We start from the raw sequence: 15003 nt of genomic DNA, 5'->3' as shown, positions 1-15003 counted from the left end.
CCCACTAGCTATCTATTTTACATTTGGTAGTGTATATGTGTCCATGCAACTCTCTCACTTTGTCACAGCTTACCCTTCCCCCTCCCCATATCCTCAAGTCCATTCTCTAGTAGGTCTGTGTCTTTATTCCCATCTTACCACTAGGTTCTTCATGACCTTTTTTTTTTTTCTTAGATTCCATATAAATGTGTTAGCATACGGTATTTGTTTTTCTCTTTCTGACTTACTTCACTCTGTATGACAGACTCTAGGTCCATCCACCTCACTACAAATAACTCAATTTCGTTTCTTTTTATGGCTGAGTAATATTCCATTGTATATATGTGCCACATCTTCTTTATCCATTCATCTGTTGATGGACACTTAGGTTGCTTCCATGTCCTGGCTATTGTAAATAGAGCTGCAATGAATATTTTGGTACATGACTCTTTTTGAATTATGGTTTTCTCAGGGTATATGCCCAGTACTGGGATTGCTGGGTCGTATGGTAGCTCTATTTGGAGTTTTTTAAAGACCCTCCATACTGTTTTCCATAGTGGCTGTATCAATTTACACTCCCACCAACAGTGCAAGAGTGTTCCCTTTTCTCCATACCCTCTCCAGCATTTAATGTTTCTAGATTTTTTGATGATGGCCATTCTGACCAGTGTGAGATGATATCTCATTGTAGTTTTGATTTGCATTTCTCTAATGATTAAGGATGTTGAGCATTCTTTCATGTGTTTGTTGGCAATCTGTATATCTTCTTTGGAGAAATGTCTATTTAGGTCTTCTGCCCATTTTTGGATTGGGTTGTTTGTTTTTTTGTTATTGAGTTGTATGAGCTGCTTGTAAATTTTGGAGATTAATCCTTTGTCAGTTGCTTCATTTGCAAATATTTTCTCCCATTCTGAGGGTTGTCTTTTGGTCTTGTTTATGGTTTCCTTTGCTGTGCAAAAGCTTTGAAGTTTCATTAGGTCCCATTTGTTTATTTTTGTTTTTATTTCCATTTCTCTAGGAGGTGGGTCAAAAAGGATCTTGCTGTGATTTATGTCATAGAGTGTTCTGCCTATGTTTTCCTCTAAGAGTTTGATAGTGTCTGGCCTTACATTTAGGTCTTTAATCCATTTTGAGTTTATTTTTGTGTATGGTGTTAGGGAGTTTTCTAATTTCATACTTTTACATGTACCTGTCCAGTTTTCCCAGCACTTATTGAAGAGGCTGTCTTTTTTCCACTGTATATTCTTGCCTCCTTTATCAAAGATAAGGTGACTATATGTGTGTGGGTGTATCTCTAGGCTTTCTATCCTGTTCCGTTGATCTATATTTCTGTTTCTGTGCCAGTGCCATACTGTCTTGATTACTATAGCTTTGTAGTATAGTCTGAAGTCAGGGAGCCTGATTCCTCCAGCTCCATTTTTCGTTCTCAAGATTGCTTTGGCTATTTGGGGTCTTTTGTGTTTCCATACAAATTGTGAAATTTTTTGTTCTAGTTCTGTGAAAAATGCCAGTGGTAGTTTGATAGGGATTGCATTGAATCTGTACATTGCTTTGGGTAGTAGAGTCATTTTCACAATGTTGATTCTTCCAATCCAAGAACATGGCATATCTCTCCATCTATTTGTATCATCTTTAATTTCTTTCATCAGTGTCTTATAATTTTCTGCATACAGGTCTTTTGTCTCCTTAGGTAGGTTTATTCCTAGATATTTTATTCTTTTTGTTGCAGTGGTAAATGGGAGTGTTTTCTTAATTTCACTTTCAGATTTTTCATCATTAGTGTATAAGAATGCCAGAGATTTCTGTGCATTAATTTTGTACCCTGCTACTTTACCAAATTCATTGATTAGCTCTAGTAGTTTTCTGGTAGCATCTTTAGGATTCTCTATATAGAGTATCATGTCATCTGCAAACAATGACAGCTTTACTTCTTCTTTTCTGATTTGGATTCCTTTTATTTCTTTTTCTTCTCTGATTGCTGTGGCTAAAACTTCCAAAACTATGTTGAATAAGAGTGGTGAGAGTGGGCAACCTTGTCTTGTTCCTGATCTTAATGGAAATTGTTTCAGTTTTTCACCATTGAGGACGATGTTGGCTGTGGGTTTGTCGTATATGGCCTTTATTATGTTGAGGAAAGTTCCCTCTATGCCTACTTTCTGGAGGGTTTTTATCATAAATGGGTGTTCAATTTTGTCGAAAGCTTTCTCTGCATCTATTGAGATGATCATATGGTTCTTCTCCTTCAATTTGTTAATATGGTGTATCGCGCTGATTGATTTGTGTATATTGAAGAATCCTTGCATTCCTGGAATAAACCCCACTTGATCATGGTGTATGATCCTTTTAATGTGCTGTTGGATTTTGTTTGCTAGTATTTTGTTGAGGAGTTTTGCATCTATGTTCATCAGTGATATTGGCCTGTAGTTTTTTTTCTTTGTGACATCTTTGTCTGGTTCAAACTGGATTATAAGTGATGGTTGTACAACCCGATACATTTACTAAAAATCATATATACTTAATAATGGGTAGATTTTATGGTATATAAATTATACGTTAAGAAAACTGTTCTAAAAAAAACTTTAAAACAAACTACTAGTAAGAACAATTTTATATGTATGTGTGTGTGTATATATTTCTCTTCCCAATATATTAATCAGGTTATCTTGTACAATATATTTTCTTTCTATTATAATGCTTTACTATACAGTGGCCTCTACTGGCCAAAAAGAGAGATTTTGATTAGTTGATCACTAGTTGCTTTAATTTTTTATATTTATAACATATCCACTCTATAGATTAGGTCACAGAAATGGCTATGGCTTCTTAAAAGAGTATGTTTAGGATATAAGGTCTAAATTGCGCCCATTCAAAGGACAGTAGATGGGATAAAGAATAAGAATGAAAAGACGTAAGAAGCAGAAGCAAAGTTATTTGCTCCCAATCTGAACTGCTGCTATAAAATAAACCTTATAAGGGACTGTCCTGGCAGTCCAGTGGTTAAGGCTCTGCGCTTCCACTGCAAGAAGTGTGGGTTCGATCCCTGGTTGAGGAACTAAGATCCCACGTGCCACTTGGCATTGCCAAAATAAATAAATAAAATAAAATAAACCTTATAAGAATATATATATATTTTTAAATCACTCATTTAGCTGACTGACCTCCCCTAGCCAATCCAGGAGCACATTCACAGAAAGATATAAATGGAAAGCCCATTACAAGTTTATGCTACACAAATAAAACATAAATTAAGGAGGTAACTTGATTCTTTCACCTTTGGAGGGCAAAATAGCATAATTTAGAAGTGCATGAGCTGACAAGTTAGCTTGGATTCGAATTCTAACTCCAACGTTGACTCACCCACCAAGTGACTCTGGGTTTATTATTTAATTAAGCAATACTTCAGTCTCCCTTTTTATAAAATAGAGAAAATCTTTTATCTCAAACCATTATTGGGAATATTGCTTAACTCAACAGTAATCATATACGTATTAGCTATAATTACTGTTATTTCTGTTTGGAAATTGACAATAATTTTTTTGTATTTTTAAAGGTCTTTAAGTTCAAAACATTGCATATTTATAAGGTTCAAATTTACAAAACGTTTATTTAGCATCCAAAGCACTATGTTTAAGCCCTACAGAGAAAGAGATTTTGAAACACTAAACAAACACTAAAGAAACTATTAAAATGATTAAAGAGGGACTCCCCTGGTGGCGCAGTGGTTAAGAATCCGCCTGCCAATGCAGGCGACACAGGTTCGTGCCCTAGTCCAGGAAGATCCCATGTGCCACAGAGAAAATAAGCCCGTGTGCCCCAACTGCTGAGCCTGTGCACTACAGCCCATGTGCTGCAACTACTGAGCCTGTGCTGTAGAGCCCACGAGCCACAACTACTGAAGCCCGCATGCCTAGAGCTCGTGCTCCGCAACAAGAGAAGCCACTGCAATCAGAAGACCGTGCACCGCCACAAAGAGTAGGCCCCGCTCGCCACAACTAGAGAAAGCCTGCACCCAGCAACAAAGACCCAAGTCAGCCAAAAGTCAATCAATCAATATATTTATTTAAAAAAAATGATTAAAGCGATAACTATTCATTATCATTAAAAGACGTTATAATGTACTAAGTACTTTTAATGTACTTTTAAGTACATTAGTACTTTTAAGTACCAAGTACTTATAATGTACTAAGTACAAAGTGAAAAAAGTTACCAAACAGCAGTAATGCTATAATCTTGTTTTTATAAGTACACTTATATATTTATATACATTCATAAAAATATATATATATGACTTTAAACCAAAAATCAACTGATGGTTATCTTTCAGTAGTACAATAAAAAATAATTTTATTTTCTTTGTTCCTAGGCATATTTTCTAATTTTTGTACCATGAATATTTAGCACTACTGTTTAAAAAAAGGTGGGGGGAAGATGAAGAAACCTCAATCATTAGTAACATCACATACAAACTGGCTCAGATAGTATGTAGGCCATTAGCATCCTGGGTTAGAAATGGAAAGCGAGACTTACAGGGCACAGAATACATTATGATCTTCAATTTATGAAGATTAAAACAGAATAAAGAATAAATAACATTTATAACTCATTAAATAAATCTTTAGGATCTTCAGATTAAAATGTTACAATACTTTTGTTTAAAGTGCTGCTTCTGGGACTTCCCTGGTGGTGCAGTGGTTAAGAATCCGCTTGCCAATGCAGGGGACATGGGTTCGATCCCTGGTCTGGGAAGATCCCACATGCTGAGGAGCAACTAAGCCTGTGCGCCACAGCTACTGAGGCTGTGCTCTACAGCCCATGAGCCACAACTACTGAGCCCGCGTGCCACAAATACTGAAGCCCACGCACCTAGAGCCCAAGTTCTGCAACAAGGGAAGCCACTGCAACAAGAAGCCCACCCACCGCAACGAAGAGTAGCCCCCTGCCCTCCGCAACTAGAGAAAGCCTGCACGCAGCAATGAAGAACCAATGCAGCCAAAAATAAATTAATTTAAAAAAAATTTTAAAGTGCTGCTTCTAATAAGTACATGTGTTAATTAACTTACTATCTGGAGTAGTGTTTTAAGAGTAGAAAGTAGAAAAAAATTACCCTTAAAATTTTTCTGGCACATTTAGAGATACATGGGCAGAGCAGAAAATTATGCAGACCCTCTTCTTAGTGATGGATTCCACAGAAAGCAGGGTCACTGGGCCATGGGAGATGGCTGCAGTTTCCTATTACAATAGTTGGCAAGATTGAAGCATGATCTTACTCTTGATAAACAAGCTGCAGCTAAGTTCAGCACCTCTGGTAACCAAGGTGTTATTGGAAATGATATCTTAGTCCAACTAGTAGAAATGAAGCCTACCTAATAGAATTTTCCTTGAACAATCAGTAAACAAGTGAAGTTAAAACTCACCTGAAAACATTTTTACAAAATCATCAGTAGACATACTCATCACCACGTCTGCCCGATCAGAGGGCTCTCCATATCCGACATTGCCACCCTTGCTTTTAAGATCAAGAAACCATGTTCCACCATCTTCACCTACACAGAAAAGAAAGATATAGAAATAAATGTTAAAGAAGCCCTGTTTTTCTTAAACTTAATAACTGTACAATTAGAATAATCATATATAATGCTGTTACCCAGGTTGAAATCCCCAGGCCTCTAAGAAATTCAGCCAATATTTATTAAGTACTTATTATGGGCCAGGCACTTGGCTAGGCTCTGAAGACTCTTGAATAACATGGTTCTTACAAAACAGGAAGTGGAGGGTGAGGTGGAGTCAGGAAAGCCCAGCTGAGATTTAAAAGTTAAGTAAGAATTTGCTAGATGGGGGACTTGCCTGGTGGTCCAGTGGCTAAGACTCCGTGCTCCCAACGCAGGGGGCCCAGGTTTGATCCCTGGTCAGGGAAATAGATTCCACATGCTGCAACTAGAGTTTACGTGCCACAGCTAAGAGTTCGCGTGCCACAACTAAGAGTTCACAACTAAGGATCCCACACGCTGCAACTAAAGATTCTGCACGCGGCAACGAAGATACCATATGCCTCAACTAAGACCCAGTGCAGCCAAATAAATAAATAAATAAATAATATTTGCTCGATGAGGAACTGAAAAAAGGAACAGAAGGACTGGAATGTACAAAGAGAGTGGATGGTGGCCTCAGATAAGCTTGTTAGGCAGTCCAGATGCAGAGCACAGTAAGCCATGTAAAGGGTTTGCTGATTTCATCCATATGCCATGGAAGGAGAATGACATTATGTTTGTATTTTAAATAGATCACCCTAACAGCAGTGTAGAGAAGATATTGCAGAGGGATAAAGAGGATACAGAGGACAATTTAGGAAGGTACTGGGGTTGTTCAGGAGCTTGAGGATGTATGCCTGGGTCAGGATCGCAGCAGTGGAAGTGGAAAAAAGTCCGCATATTTGAGAGAGAACTTCAAAGCAATATCACAAAACTAGGTAACTGACTGAATGAAGAGGAAAAGGTAGGGAGGGTGCAGAAGAATGATCTGCTTTGCTAGTTTCTGGCTTGGGAAGCTGGGTAACTATTGCTGTGTTTTTTATTGAGAGGACTACTGAAGAAGAGCAGATTTAACAAGTAGTGCCAAAGGCAGGTATTGGGAATGGTGAGTTGTTACGGACATTTTCAGATTGAGGTACCTTTGTGACAGCCAAATGAAAATGTCAAATGAAGTCTGACTGGGCTAGGAAGATAGATACATAAGGAATCAGCCCCTATGGTCACTAAAGCTATGTGAGGGGTTGGGGTTTTCCTAGACAAAGTCTGTAGAGTATAAAGAGTGCTAAGACAGTGACCTGAAGAATATCAACATTTAAGGAAAGGATGGAGAAGCATCTAGCACAGGAGACTGACAAGACATGATTACAGACGCAGAAAAAAGCAATGGAGCGTTTCCAGAAGGAAAGAGAGGTCAACAGCATCAAATGTTGCAGAGTGGCGACAAGGTAAGAATGACAAATGCCCACTGGCGACACAGAAGCCACCAAGGACCTTGGTGAGAGCAAATTCAGTGGAATGGAGAAAAATGACACCAGAACAGAGTGAATTGTAGATGAAAATAAGTTTGGCTCTGAAAGGGAGAAGAAAGATGGGGGGTGGGGGGTGTGATTGGGAAGGTTGTTATTGTTGGTTTTTTTTAAAAGATAGAATAGACTTTGGGAATGTTAAAAAACCATTGGGAAGGAGGTTTCAGGATGAACAGGTGGAAGAGACAGCACACATTTCCTGAGGAGGCCAGAGGAAATGGGATCTAGAACTTTGCTACTCAAAGTGTGATCCATGAACTGCAGTACCGTCATCACATCAGAAAAGCAAACTTCAGACCCTACCTCAAACCTACTGAATCAGTTCTGCATTTTTAGCATGCCCAGCGGTGGTCAGTATGGACATTAAAGCTTAGGATGCACGGATGTGGAGTTGAGCTCTGCCTGTTGGGAGAGGAGGAAGAGAGGTCAATGCCTACAACAGTATGCTATCAGATGGCAGGAAGGTGAAGCAATTCCTGTCTGTAGGCTTCTCTTATCTCTGTGAAAGAGGAGGTCACCTTATCTGCTGAAACTGGCAGGGAAGTGGTGAAGGGAGAGATGGGAGACTTGAGGAACACTGAAAGGTTTAAAAGAGTCACTGTGGAAAATGAGGCAATAAGCTGACCACAGAAACACAGAATTCTGACATTGGAGAGGAGCAGTGATGAATTTTTACTGGTACAGATTCACTGGGTGGTGTGATTCCACCCCCCACCCCCTGCCATTTGTCCAGCAAGACTTAGCAGCCTGGATGCAAGTGTGGAGCAGCCAGAGAGTTTGATTATCCAGGACTAGGATTATGACAGTTGGTGACATAAGCACAAGGTCAGGAAGTTTAGGATACAGGTAAAAGAGTGATTGAAGCAATGGACCATGGGTTCTAAGAAATGTAAAAACAGGAAGATGCAGATGGATTAAGATAAAATAGAGGTGACAAAGGATAAAAGAACCGATAATGTCAAAGTTTGCATACAATGGGACTGTGGTAGCTAATTCTTAAAACTCTTGTCAACATGCATTAATACTATGTTGAGAAGAAAAATACTGAGAGATTTTAAAAGCTGACTGCATTCAGACTGACCTGAATAATCTCAAAGGTAAAAAATGGCAAGGGAGTTCCCTGGCAGTCCAGTGCTTAGGACTCGGCACTTTCACTGCTGTGGGCCCCGGTTCAATCCCTTGTCAGGGAAGTAAGATACCATAAGCCCGTGGTGCAGCCAAAAAAAATAAAAAAACAGGCAAGGTGCGCATGGTTGATAAATGACTGTATTATACTATCTGTCATGATCCATATATCCTTCTAAATAGGATTTTCTCTCAATTACATACACTAAAGAGTTATTTACCACTGGAAGTATCTGTAAGGGAATTTTATTTTACATATGGCCATATGCACTGATATTAACTTAAAAATACAAATTGGTAGAACAGAGAAGAACTACAAAAACAAGTAGAGGGCTTCCCTGGTGGCGCAGTGGTTGAGAGCCTGCCTGCCGATGCGGGGGACACTGGTTCGTGCCCCGGTCCGGGAGGATCCCACATGCCGCGGAGCGGCTGGGCCCGTGGGCCGTGGCCGCTGGGCCTGCGCGTCCTGAGCCTGTGCTCCGCGGCGGGAGGGGCGCAGCGGTGAGAGGCCCGTGTACCGCAAACAAAAAGAAAAACAAAAACAAACAAAAAAAACCAAGCAGAAAACAGGTCTATCACCTATATGTGGAAATACCAGTTTAAAACACATAGATATAATTATGGATCAACATATATGAACCACAAATCAGAAACTTAATAGATGGACAAAAACCAAAAAGAAAAGAACACAAAAATACAAATCAGTAGTTATTTGCTATTCTTAAATGTCTACATTCTCGGGTAAGGGTCTGGATATAGCCAACTATTCCAGATTATTACTACTGGAGGCTGATATACTTCCAAGGGAAATATCCTACTTTGTTTCATAAAAGCTCCAGATTACCAGAAGTAACCCTTACCTGAGAGTTCAAACTGATAGATTGCTTGAGTGGCTTTAACAATATCATCACTGAGAGAGTCCTTAACAATTCTAAATGTCCCTTCCACAGCTCCAGAACGTGGTTTTGGTGGTGGCTGCGCCTCCTCTTCTTTCAATTCTGGAAGAGCACCTATATAAATGTTATTGATATAAGTACCTTTAAAGCCTAGGCAATGTAAGGTCACACACAAAATTAATTAATTAGCAAACAGACTTGCTACCAATTAGACCCATTTAACCAAAATGACCTTAAATACATTCAGTGGCATCTTGAAGCATAAAAGCATAAATCAAACTGATGGAATAACAGCCAAATATGTCAGTTACGATTATAAATGTAAATAGTTTATACTCTTCAAGTAAAAGACTACCTCTCAGATTAGCTTTTAAAAAAACCCACTAATTTATACAGTGTTTATAATAAACAGATTTAAACAACATATCAGAGTTTTAGTGGTCACAATTAATCACTCCTTTATCATTGTCCCTGAGTTCCAAAACCAAATGAGAAAAGACGACTGTGGAGTAAGAAAGATGGAGATCAGAATATCAACTGTGTAAATGAGTGGAGATGAATTGGCGACTGTAGCTTAAATCAACAGCCAAGTGAACTTCTCAAGAACTTTACCTCTAAATTAAACATATTCACCTAGTCTTTTCATCCCTGGATTGAACCTGCCTCCTCCCATTAAGGAATGGAAATGCCTCTGTAAGTAAAGATCATGTGAAAACTGAGGATAGTCTACTCTGAAAGAAAGAAGGCTCAAAAGGGTCTAAAGCACACAAACTCGTTTCTTCTCCCAGTCTCAATCAGACTGGTCCCTCCCACTAGATGAAGAGGTAGGTCAAACCACGTATTAGTCTCATGAAGGCCCCACTACCTAGAAACGCAAGGTCAGGGGAATAGAGGTTGCAACATTTTAAAATTTGTATTCACTTAAACCATTGGCCATAACCATTCAGCATATGATGAGCCAGGGGAGATCTGCAGTGCATAGGACTGTTCGAATCCCATAGCATGAAGCTGTCCCCCAATACCAACCTCTGTGTCTTTATTAATCCTCCTGGAATTATTTGTGGGCAGTTTGGCTGCCCCCAGAAACAGTTGAGAATAATTTGTTATTTAAACTAACTCAAAGGACAATCTGTACTCTAGGCTGAAGATTAACTCTCCACCTATCTCCCAGCTCAAATTATACCCAGCCATCTTGTCCAATATAACTCACCAAAGGCTATTAAATAAAATCTAACTGACAGCATAAAGATACTCCAGAGTATAACATAACCAATTCAAAAGTATCCTAAATTTATTGAATATAAACTACCTTCCATTATGATGTTTCCAGACACAAATAAACAGTAAAATCCTTCTCACAAAGTTCAGCAGATATTAAAGATGAAATACTTAAGATCCAATGGAGCAAAGAATATATTATTATTATGGTATTTTGAAGACAGTTTAAAAATTCAGATATGTATTTCAATATTTAATGCTGACAGTGCAGTGAGGGAGGTACTCATATAATGCCAATATTTATAATTCTGGAAGGAAGTTTCATAGTATGTATCAGGAACCCTCCCACTGATTATCAACTTTCAGTGATCCACTATAAGAAAATCCTGTAACATTTATAAAATGAAACAATTACAAGACACTAAAATAAATATTACATTCATGTGATACAATACTAAGTTGCCAATTTCAAAACTTTGTTTTTGAAGACCTGGATAATATTCACAATATAATGTTAACTAAAACAAAGAATATACAATTAAATATAATATGATCCAATCAGGTAAAGTATATATTTGTGGATATGAATTTTAAGTTATATTTTCAAAAAATAAAAGAGACTGGAAACAAATAAGCCAAAATACAGACAGTATTTATACTTGGATGGTGGTTTACATGCGATTTAAAAATTTTTCTTTATGCTTTTCTGTACTAAGCTTTTCTATACAAATTAATTTAAAATGTTATCAAAATTGATTAAATTACATTACAAAATCTATTGGATGTGGCCAAAGTTACATTAAGGGGGTAAATGCACAGTCAAAATTATTTTATTATTTTTAAAGGAATAAAAATGAATATTAGCCTAACAAGCAAGAAAAGGAACAAAAACGTGCAACCTCAAAGAAAGCAGAAAAAATAATAAAGCAAAAATGTTTAAAGTAATGAATCAAATGGTGGCAGAATTTTGTGAATATACTAAAAATCACTTAACTACATACTTTAAAATGGTGAATTTTTGGTATATGTAAATTATACCTCAAAGCTGTTATAAAAAGAAATAATCAGTAAAGAGAAAAGCAGTAGAATGAAAAATGAAATAAAATTTAAAATCTGGTTCTTTTGAGAAAAACCAATAAGATACAGTAAAATATGGCAACTTTCTGGAAAATTTAATCAAAGAAAAAAGGAGAAAAAAAACTTTAAAAAGAGAAAAGGGATAAAATAAATACGAAAATTTTTAAATTATAAATGAATACTACATGTCAACCCTTAAATAAATTTTAGAACTTCAAATGGACAGTTCTGGTTTTTTTATTTTAGAAAAAGCCAATAATTGAATGACAAAATAAAAACATTTTCAAAGAAACAACTTCAGAAAAGACTCAAATAACTTAGTAGGTGAGATATGTCAAACCTTCAAGGAAAAGAACATAGAAAAAGAAGTTACCCAATTGACTGCCATACTCAAAATATAACAAAAAATAAAATATAGAAAATATATAATAAAAATGTAGACATTAATCTAAATAACTGATAAAAAATCTTAACCAACATCTAATACCTTACTTATGGGTGAAATCTAAAGATTTTCCCATTAAAATTAAAAATAAAATAAGAATACCTAAAATAGTTTCAATAAATATTTCCAAATTCTCCTGGAAGTTCGAGTCAGTATATTAAGAAATATGCCAGAAATAATCCTGTAAGATACTATTATTATATGTAGACAGTAAGTTTGGGCATTTAGGAAATTCAAGATAATTACTCAATGATAATTACATCAACTAACATTTATAGGGGACTTACTATATAAATTTCACAGTATGATGCACTATTATACTTAATCCTCATGATACTCACATAAGGAAAGTGAGAGCTGAGAAAACTGTTTCAGAGAGCTGAAGTGACTTGTCCAAGGTCACAGATATAAGTGACAGGGACAGGACTTGTACCCAGATCTGTCTTATCCCAAAGTCTAGGCATTCAGTAACCCTCTATTAGAAACTATTAGAAGTCTAAAACAAGATAAAAACTCATGAAGGTGACCAGATATAAAATAAATATAAAAAGTTATTTTCCCCCTTCTTATTTATAACGTGTCTTGTTTAAGAAAGCATTTCAATATGTCTAATAAAATAAACACAATTCAAGAGTAAAGTAAAAAGGAGTGAGGTTTTAAAATGGCAACTGGAATACTCAGTGACACACCTAAGGTTACATGGCAGTATGTGGCACAGCAGGAATTCCAACCCAGGCAGTCTGACTGGGTAATGCTTCCTCTTCATTTTCTTCTATGTCTAACTATGTAATTTTATATAGCCAACATAAAGGCTAAGCAGAGAACCAAGACCTAAACTCAGCAGAACTGGACCAAGCAGAGGCTGCTAAAAGTGAGGAAAGCAAAGACACAGGCTTCCTTCAAGTTTCTGGAGGCAGAAAATATATAGGAATGTATTTGGTTTTAGTAGGTATAATACCAGACAGAACTAAGTTTGTCATATAATAACTGCTGGAACTCCTACTTCAGGTGATTTGTCTATTAATCAATATATCATCTTTATCATCTGAGATGCCAAGGAGATGGCAGCAAAAACTACAGTGTAGCCTTGAAAGACACTTGCCAAGAGATAAACTGCATCATTTATCACCTGAAATATTTAGACATAGCATGATGACTCTGCACAAGACAATAAAACTTTAGGAGACAAAAAACAAACCAGTAATATATTTGAAAGGTACATTCAGTACACAACAAATATGGAAACTTTTGGGAAACAAATGAAACCAAGTTCCCCTAAAACAAGTTTACCAGGTTTATGATTAGTCTCTCTATCCAACACTTTATTCCCTTTTTTTAAAATAATATTTGTCTTTCTCAGTCAAGCAGTAATTTTTTTAAAAATTTATTTATTTTATTTTTGGCTGCATCGTTGGGTCTTTGTTGCTGTGCGCTGGCTTTTCTCTAGTTGCAGTGCAGGGGCTTCTCATTGCACTGGCTTCCCTTGTTGCAGAGCACGGGCTCTAGGCACGCGGGCTTCATTAGTTGCAGCACACAGCCTCAGTAGTTGTGGCTCGTGGACTCTAGAGCGCAGGCTGCTCAGTATTTGTGGGCCATGGGCTTAGCTGCTCCTCGGCATGTGGGATCTTCCGACACCAGGGCACGAACCTGTGTCCCCTGCACTGGCAGGCGGATTCTATTTTTTTTTCTTTAACATCTTTATTGGAGTATAATTGCTTTACAATGGTGTGTTAGTTTCTGCTTTATAACAAAGTGAATCAGTTATACATATACACATGTTCCCATATCTCTTCCCTCTTGCATCTCCCTCCCTCCCACCCTCTCTATCCAACCCCTCTAGGTGGTCACAAAGCACCGAGCTTACCTCCCTGTGGTATGTGGCTGCTTCCCACTAGCTATCTATTCTACGTTTGGTAGTGTATATATGTCCATGCCACTCTCTCACTTTGTCACAGCCTACCCTTCCCCCTCCCCACATCCTCAAGTCCATTCTCTAGTAGGTCTGTGTCTCCATTCCCATCTTACCTCTAGGTTCTTCATGACCTTTTTATTTTTCTTTCTTAGATTCCATATATGTGTGTTAGCATACAGTATTTGTTTTTCTCTTTCTGACTTACTTCACTCTGTATGACAGACTCTAGGTCCATCCACCTCACTACAAATAACTCAATTTCGTTTCTTTTTATGGCTGAGTAATATTCCATTGTATATATGTGCCACATCTTCGTTATCCATTCATCCGATGATGGACACTTAGGTTGCTTCCATCTCCTGGCTATTGTAAATAGAGCTGCAATGAACACTTTGGGACATGACTCTTTTTGAATTATGGTTTTCTCAGGGTATATGGCCAGTAGTGTGATCGCTGGGTCGTATGGTAGTTCTATTTTTAGTTTTTTAAGGAACCTCCATACTGTTCTCCATAGTGGCTGTATCAATTTACATTCCCACCGACAGTGCAAGAGTGTTCCCTTTTCTCCACACCCTCTCCAGCATTCATTGTTTCTAGATTTTTTGATGATGGCCATTCTGACCAGTGTGAGATGATATGTCACTGCAATTTTGATTCGCATTTCTCTAATGATTAATGATGTTGAGCATTCTTTCATGTGTTTGTTGGCAATCTGTATATCTTCTTTGGAGAAATGTCTATTTAGGTCTTCTGCCCATTTTTGGATTGGGTTGTTTGTTTTTTTGTTATTGAGCTGCATGAGCTGCTTGTAAATTTTGGAGATTAATCCTTTGTCAGTTGCTTCATTTGCAAATATTTTCTCCCATTCTGAGGGTTGTCTTTTGGTCTTGTTTATGGTTTGCTTTGCTGTGCAGAAGCTTTTAAGTTTCATTAGGTCCCATTTGTTTATTTTTGTTTTTATTTCCATTTCTCTAGGAGGTGGGTCAAAAAGGATCTTGCTGTGATTTATGTCATAGAGTGTTCTGCCTATGTTTTCCTCTAAGAGTTTGATAGTGTCTGGCCTTACATTTAGATCTTGAAACCATATTGAGCTTATTTTTGTGTATGGTGTTAGGGAGTTTTCTAAATTCATACTTTTACATGTACTTGTCCAGTTTTCCCAGCACCACGTATTGAAGAGGCTGTCCTTTCTCCCCTGTACATTCCTGCCTCCTTTATAAAACATAACGTGACCATAAATGTGTTGGTTTATCTCTGGGCTTTCTATCCTGTTCCATTGGTCTATATTTCTGTTTTT

The 15003-nt window shown here is 37.4% G+C and overlaps 1 protein-coding gene across 3 annotated transcripts in view; it reads right to left on the bottom strand.

Annotated features, from left to right (window-relative positions):
• HSDL2 (hydroxysteroid dehydrogenase like 2) overlaps positions 1 to 15003 on the bottom strand; it is an 83408-nt gene that overhangs the window by 6464 nt on the left and 61941 nt on the right. The window contains exons 9-11 of one of the 3 annotated variants that reach the window (XR_003790771.1): positions 9019 to 9168; positions 7337 to 7435; positions 5394 to 5522 (exon numbers count right to left, since the gene is read on the bottom strand). Coding sequence is in view for 2 of the 3 variants with exons in the window: in XM_029202670.1 (XP_029058503.1) it covers positions 5394 to 5522; positions 9019 to 9168 (279 nt within the window). In the remaining variant the exon portion in view is untranslated. The remainder of the gene's footprint in view (positions 1 to 5393; positions 5523 to 7336; positions 7436 to 9018; positions 9169 to 15003) is intronic. The other 2 variants (XM_029202671.1, XM_029202670.1) reach the window with 2 other exon arrangements.

This window comes from Monodon monoceros, unplaced genomic scaffold (assembly GCF_005190385.1).
Source record: "Monodon monoceros isolate NGI ecotype Baffin Bay Population unplaced genomic scaffold, NGI_Narwhal_1 Super_Scaffold_5, whole genome shotgun sequence".
Lineage (NCBI taxonomy): Eukaryota > Metazoa > Chordata > Mammalia > Artiodactyla > Monodontidae > Monodon > Monodon monoceros.
The sequence above is the reverse complement of the archived record's forward strand: the minus strand, read 5'-3'. Positions and strand labels throughout refer to the sequence as shown.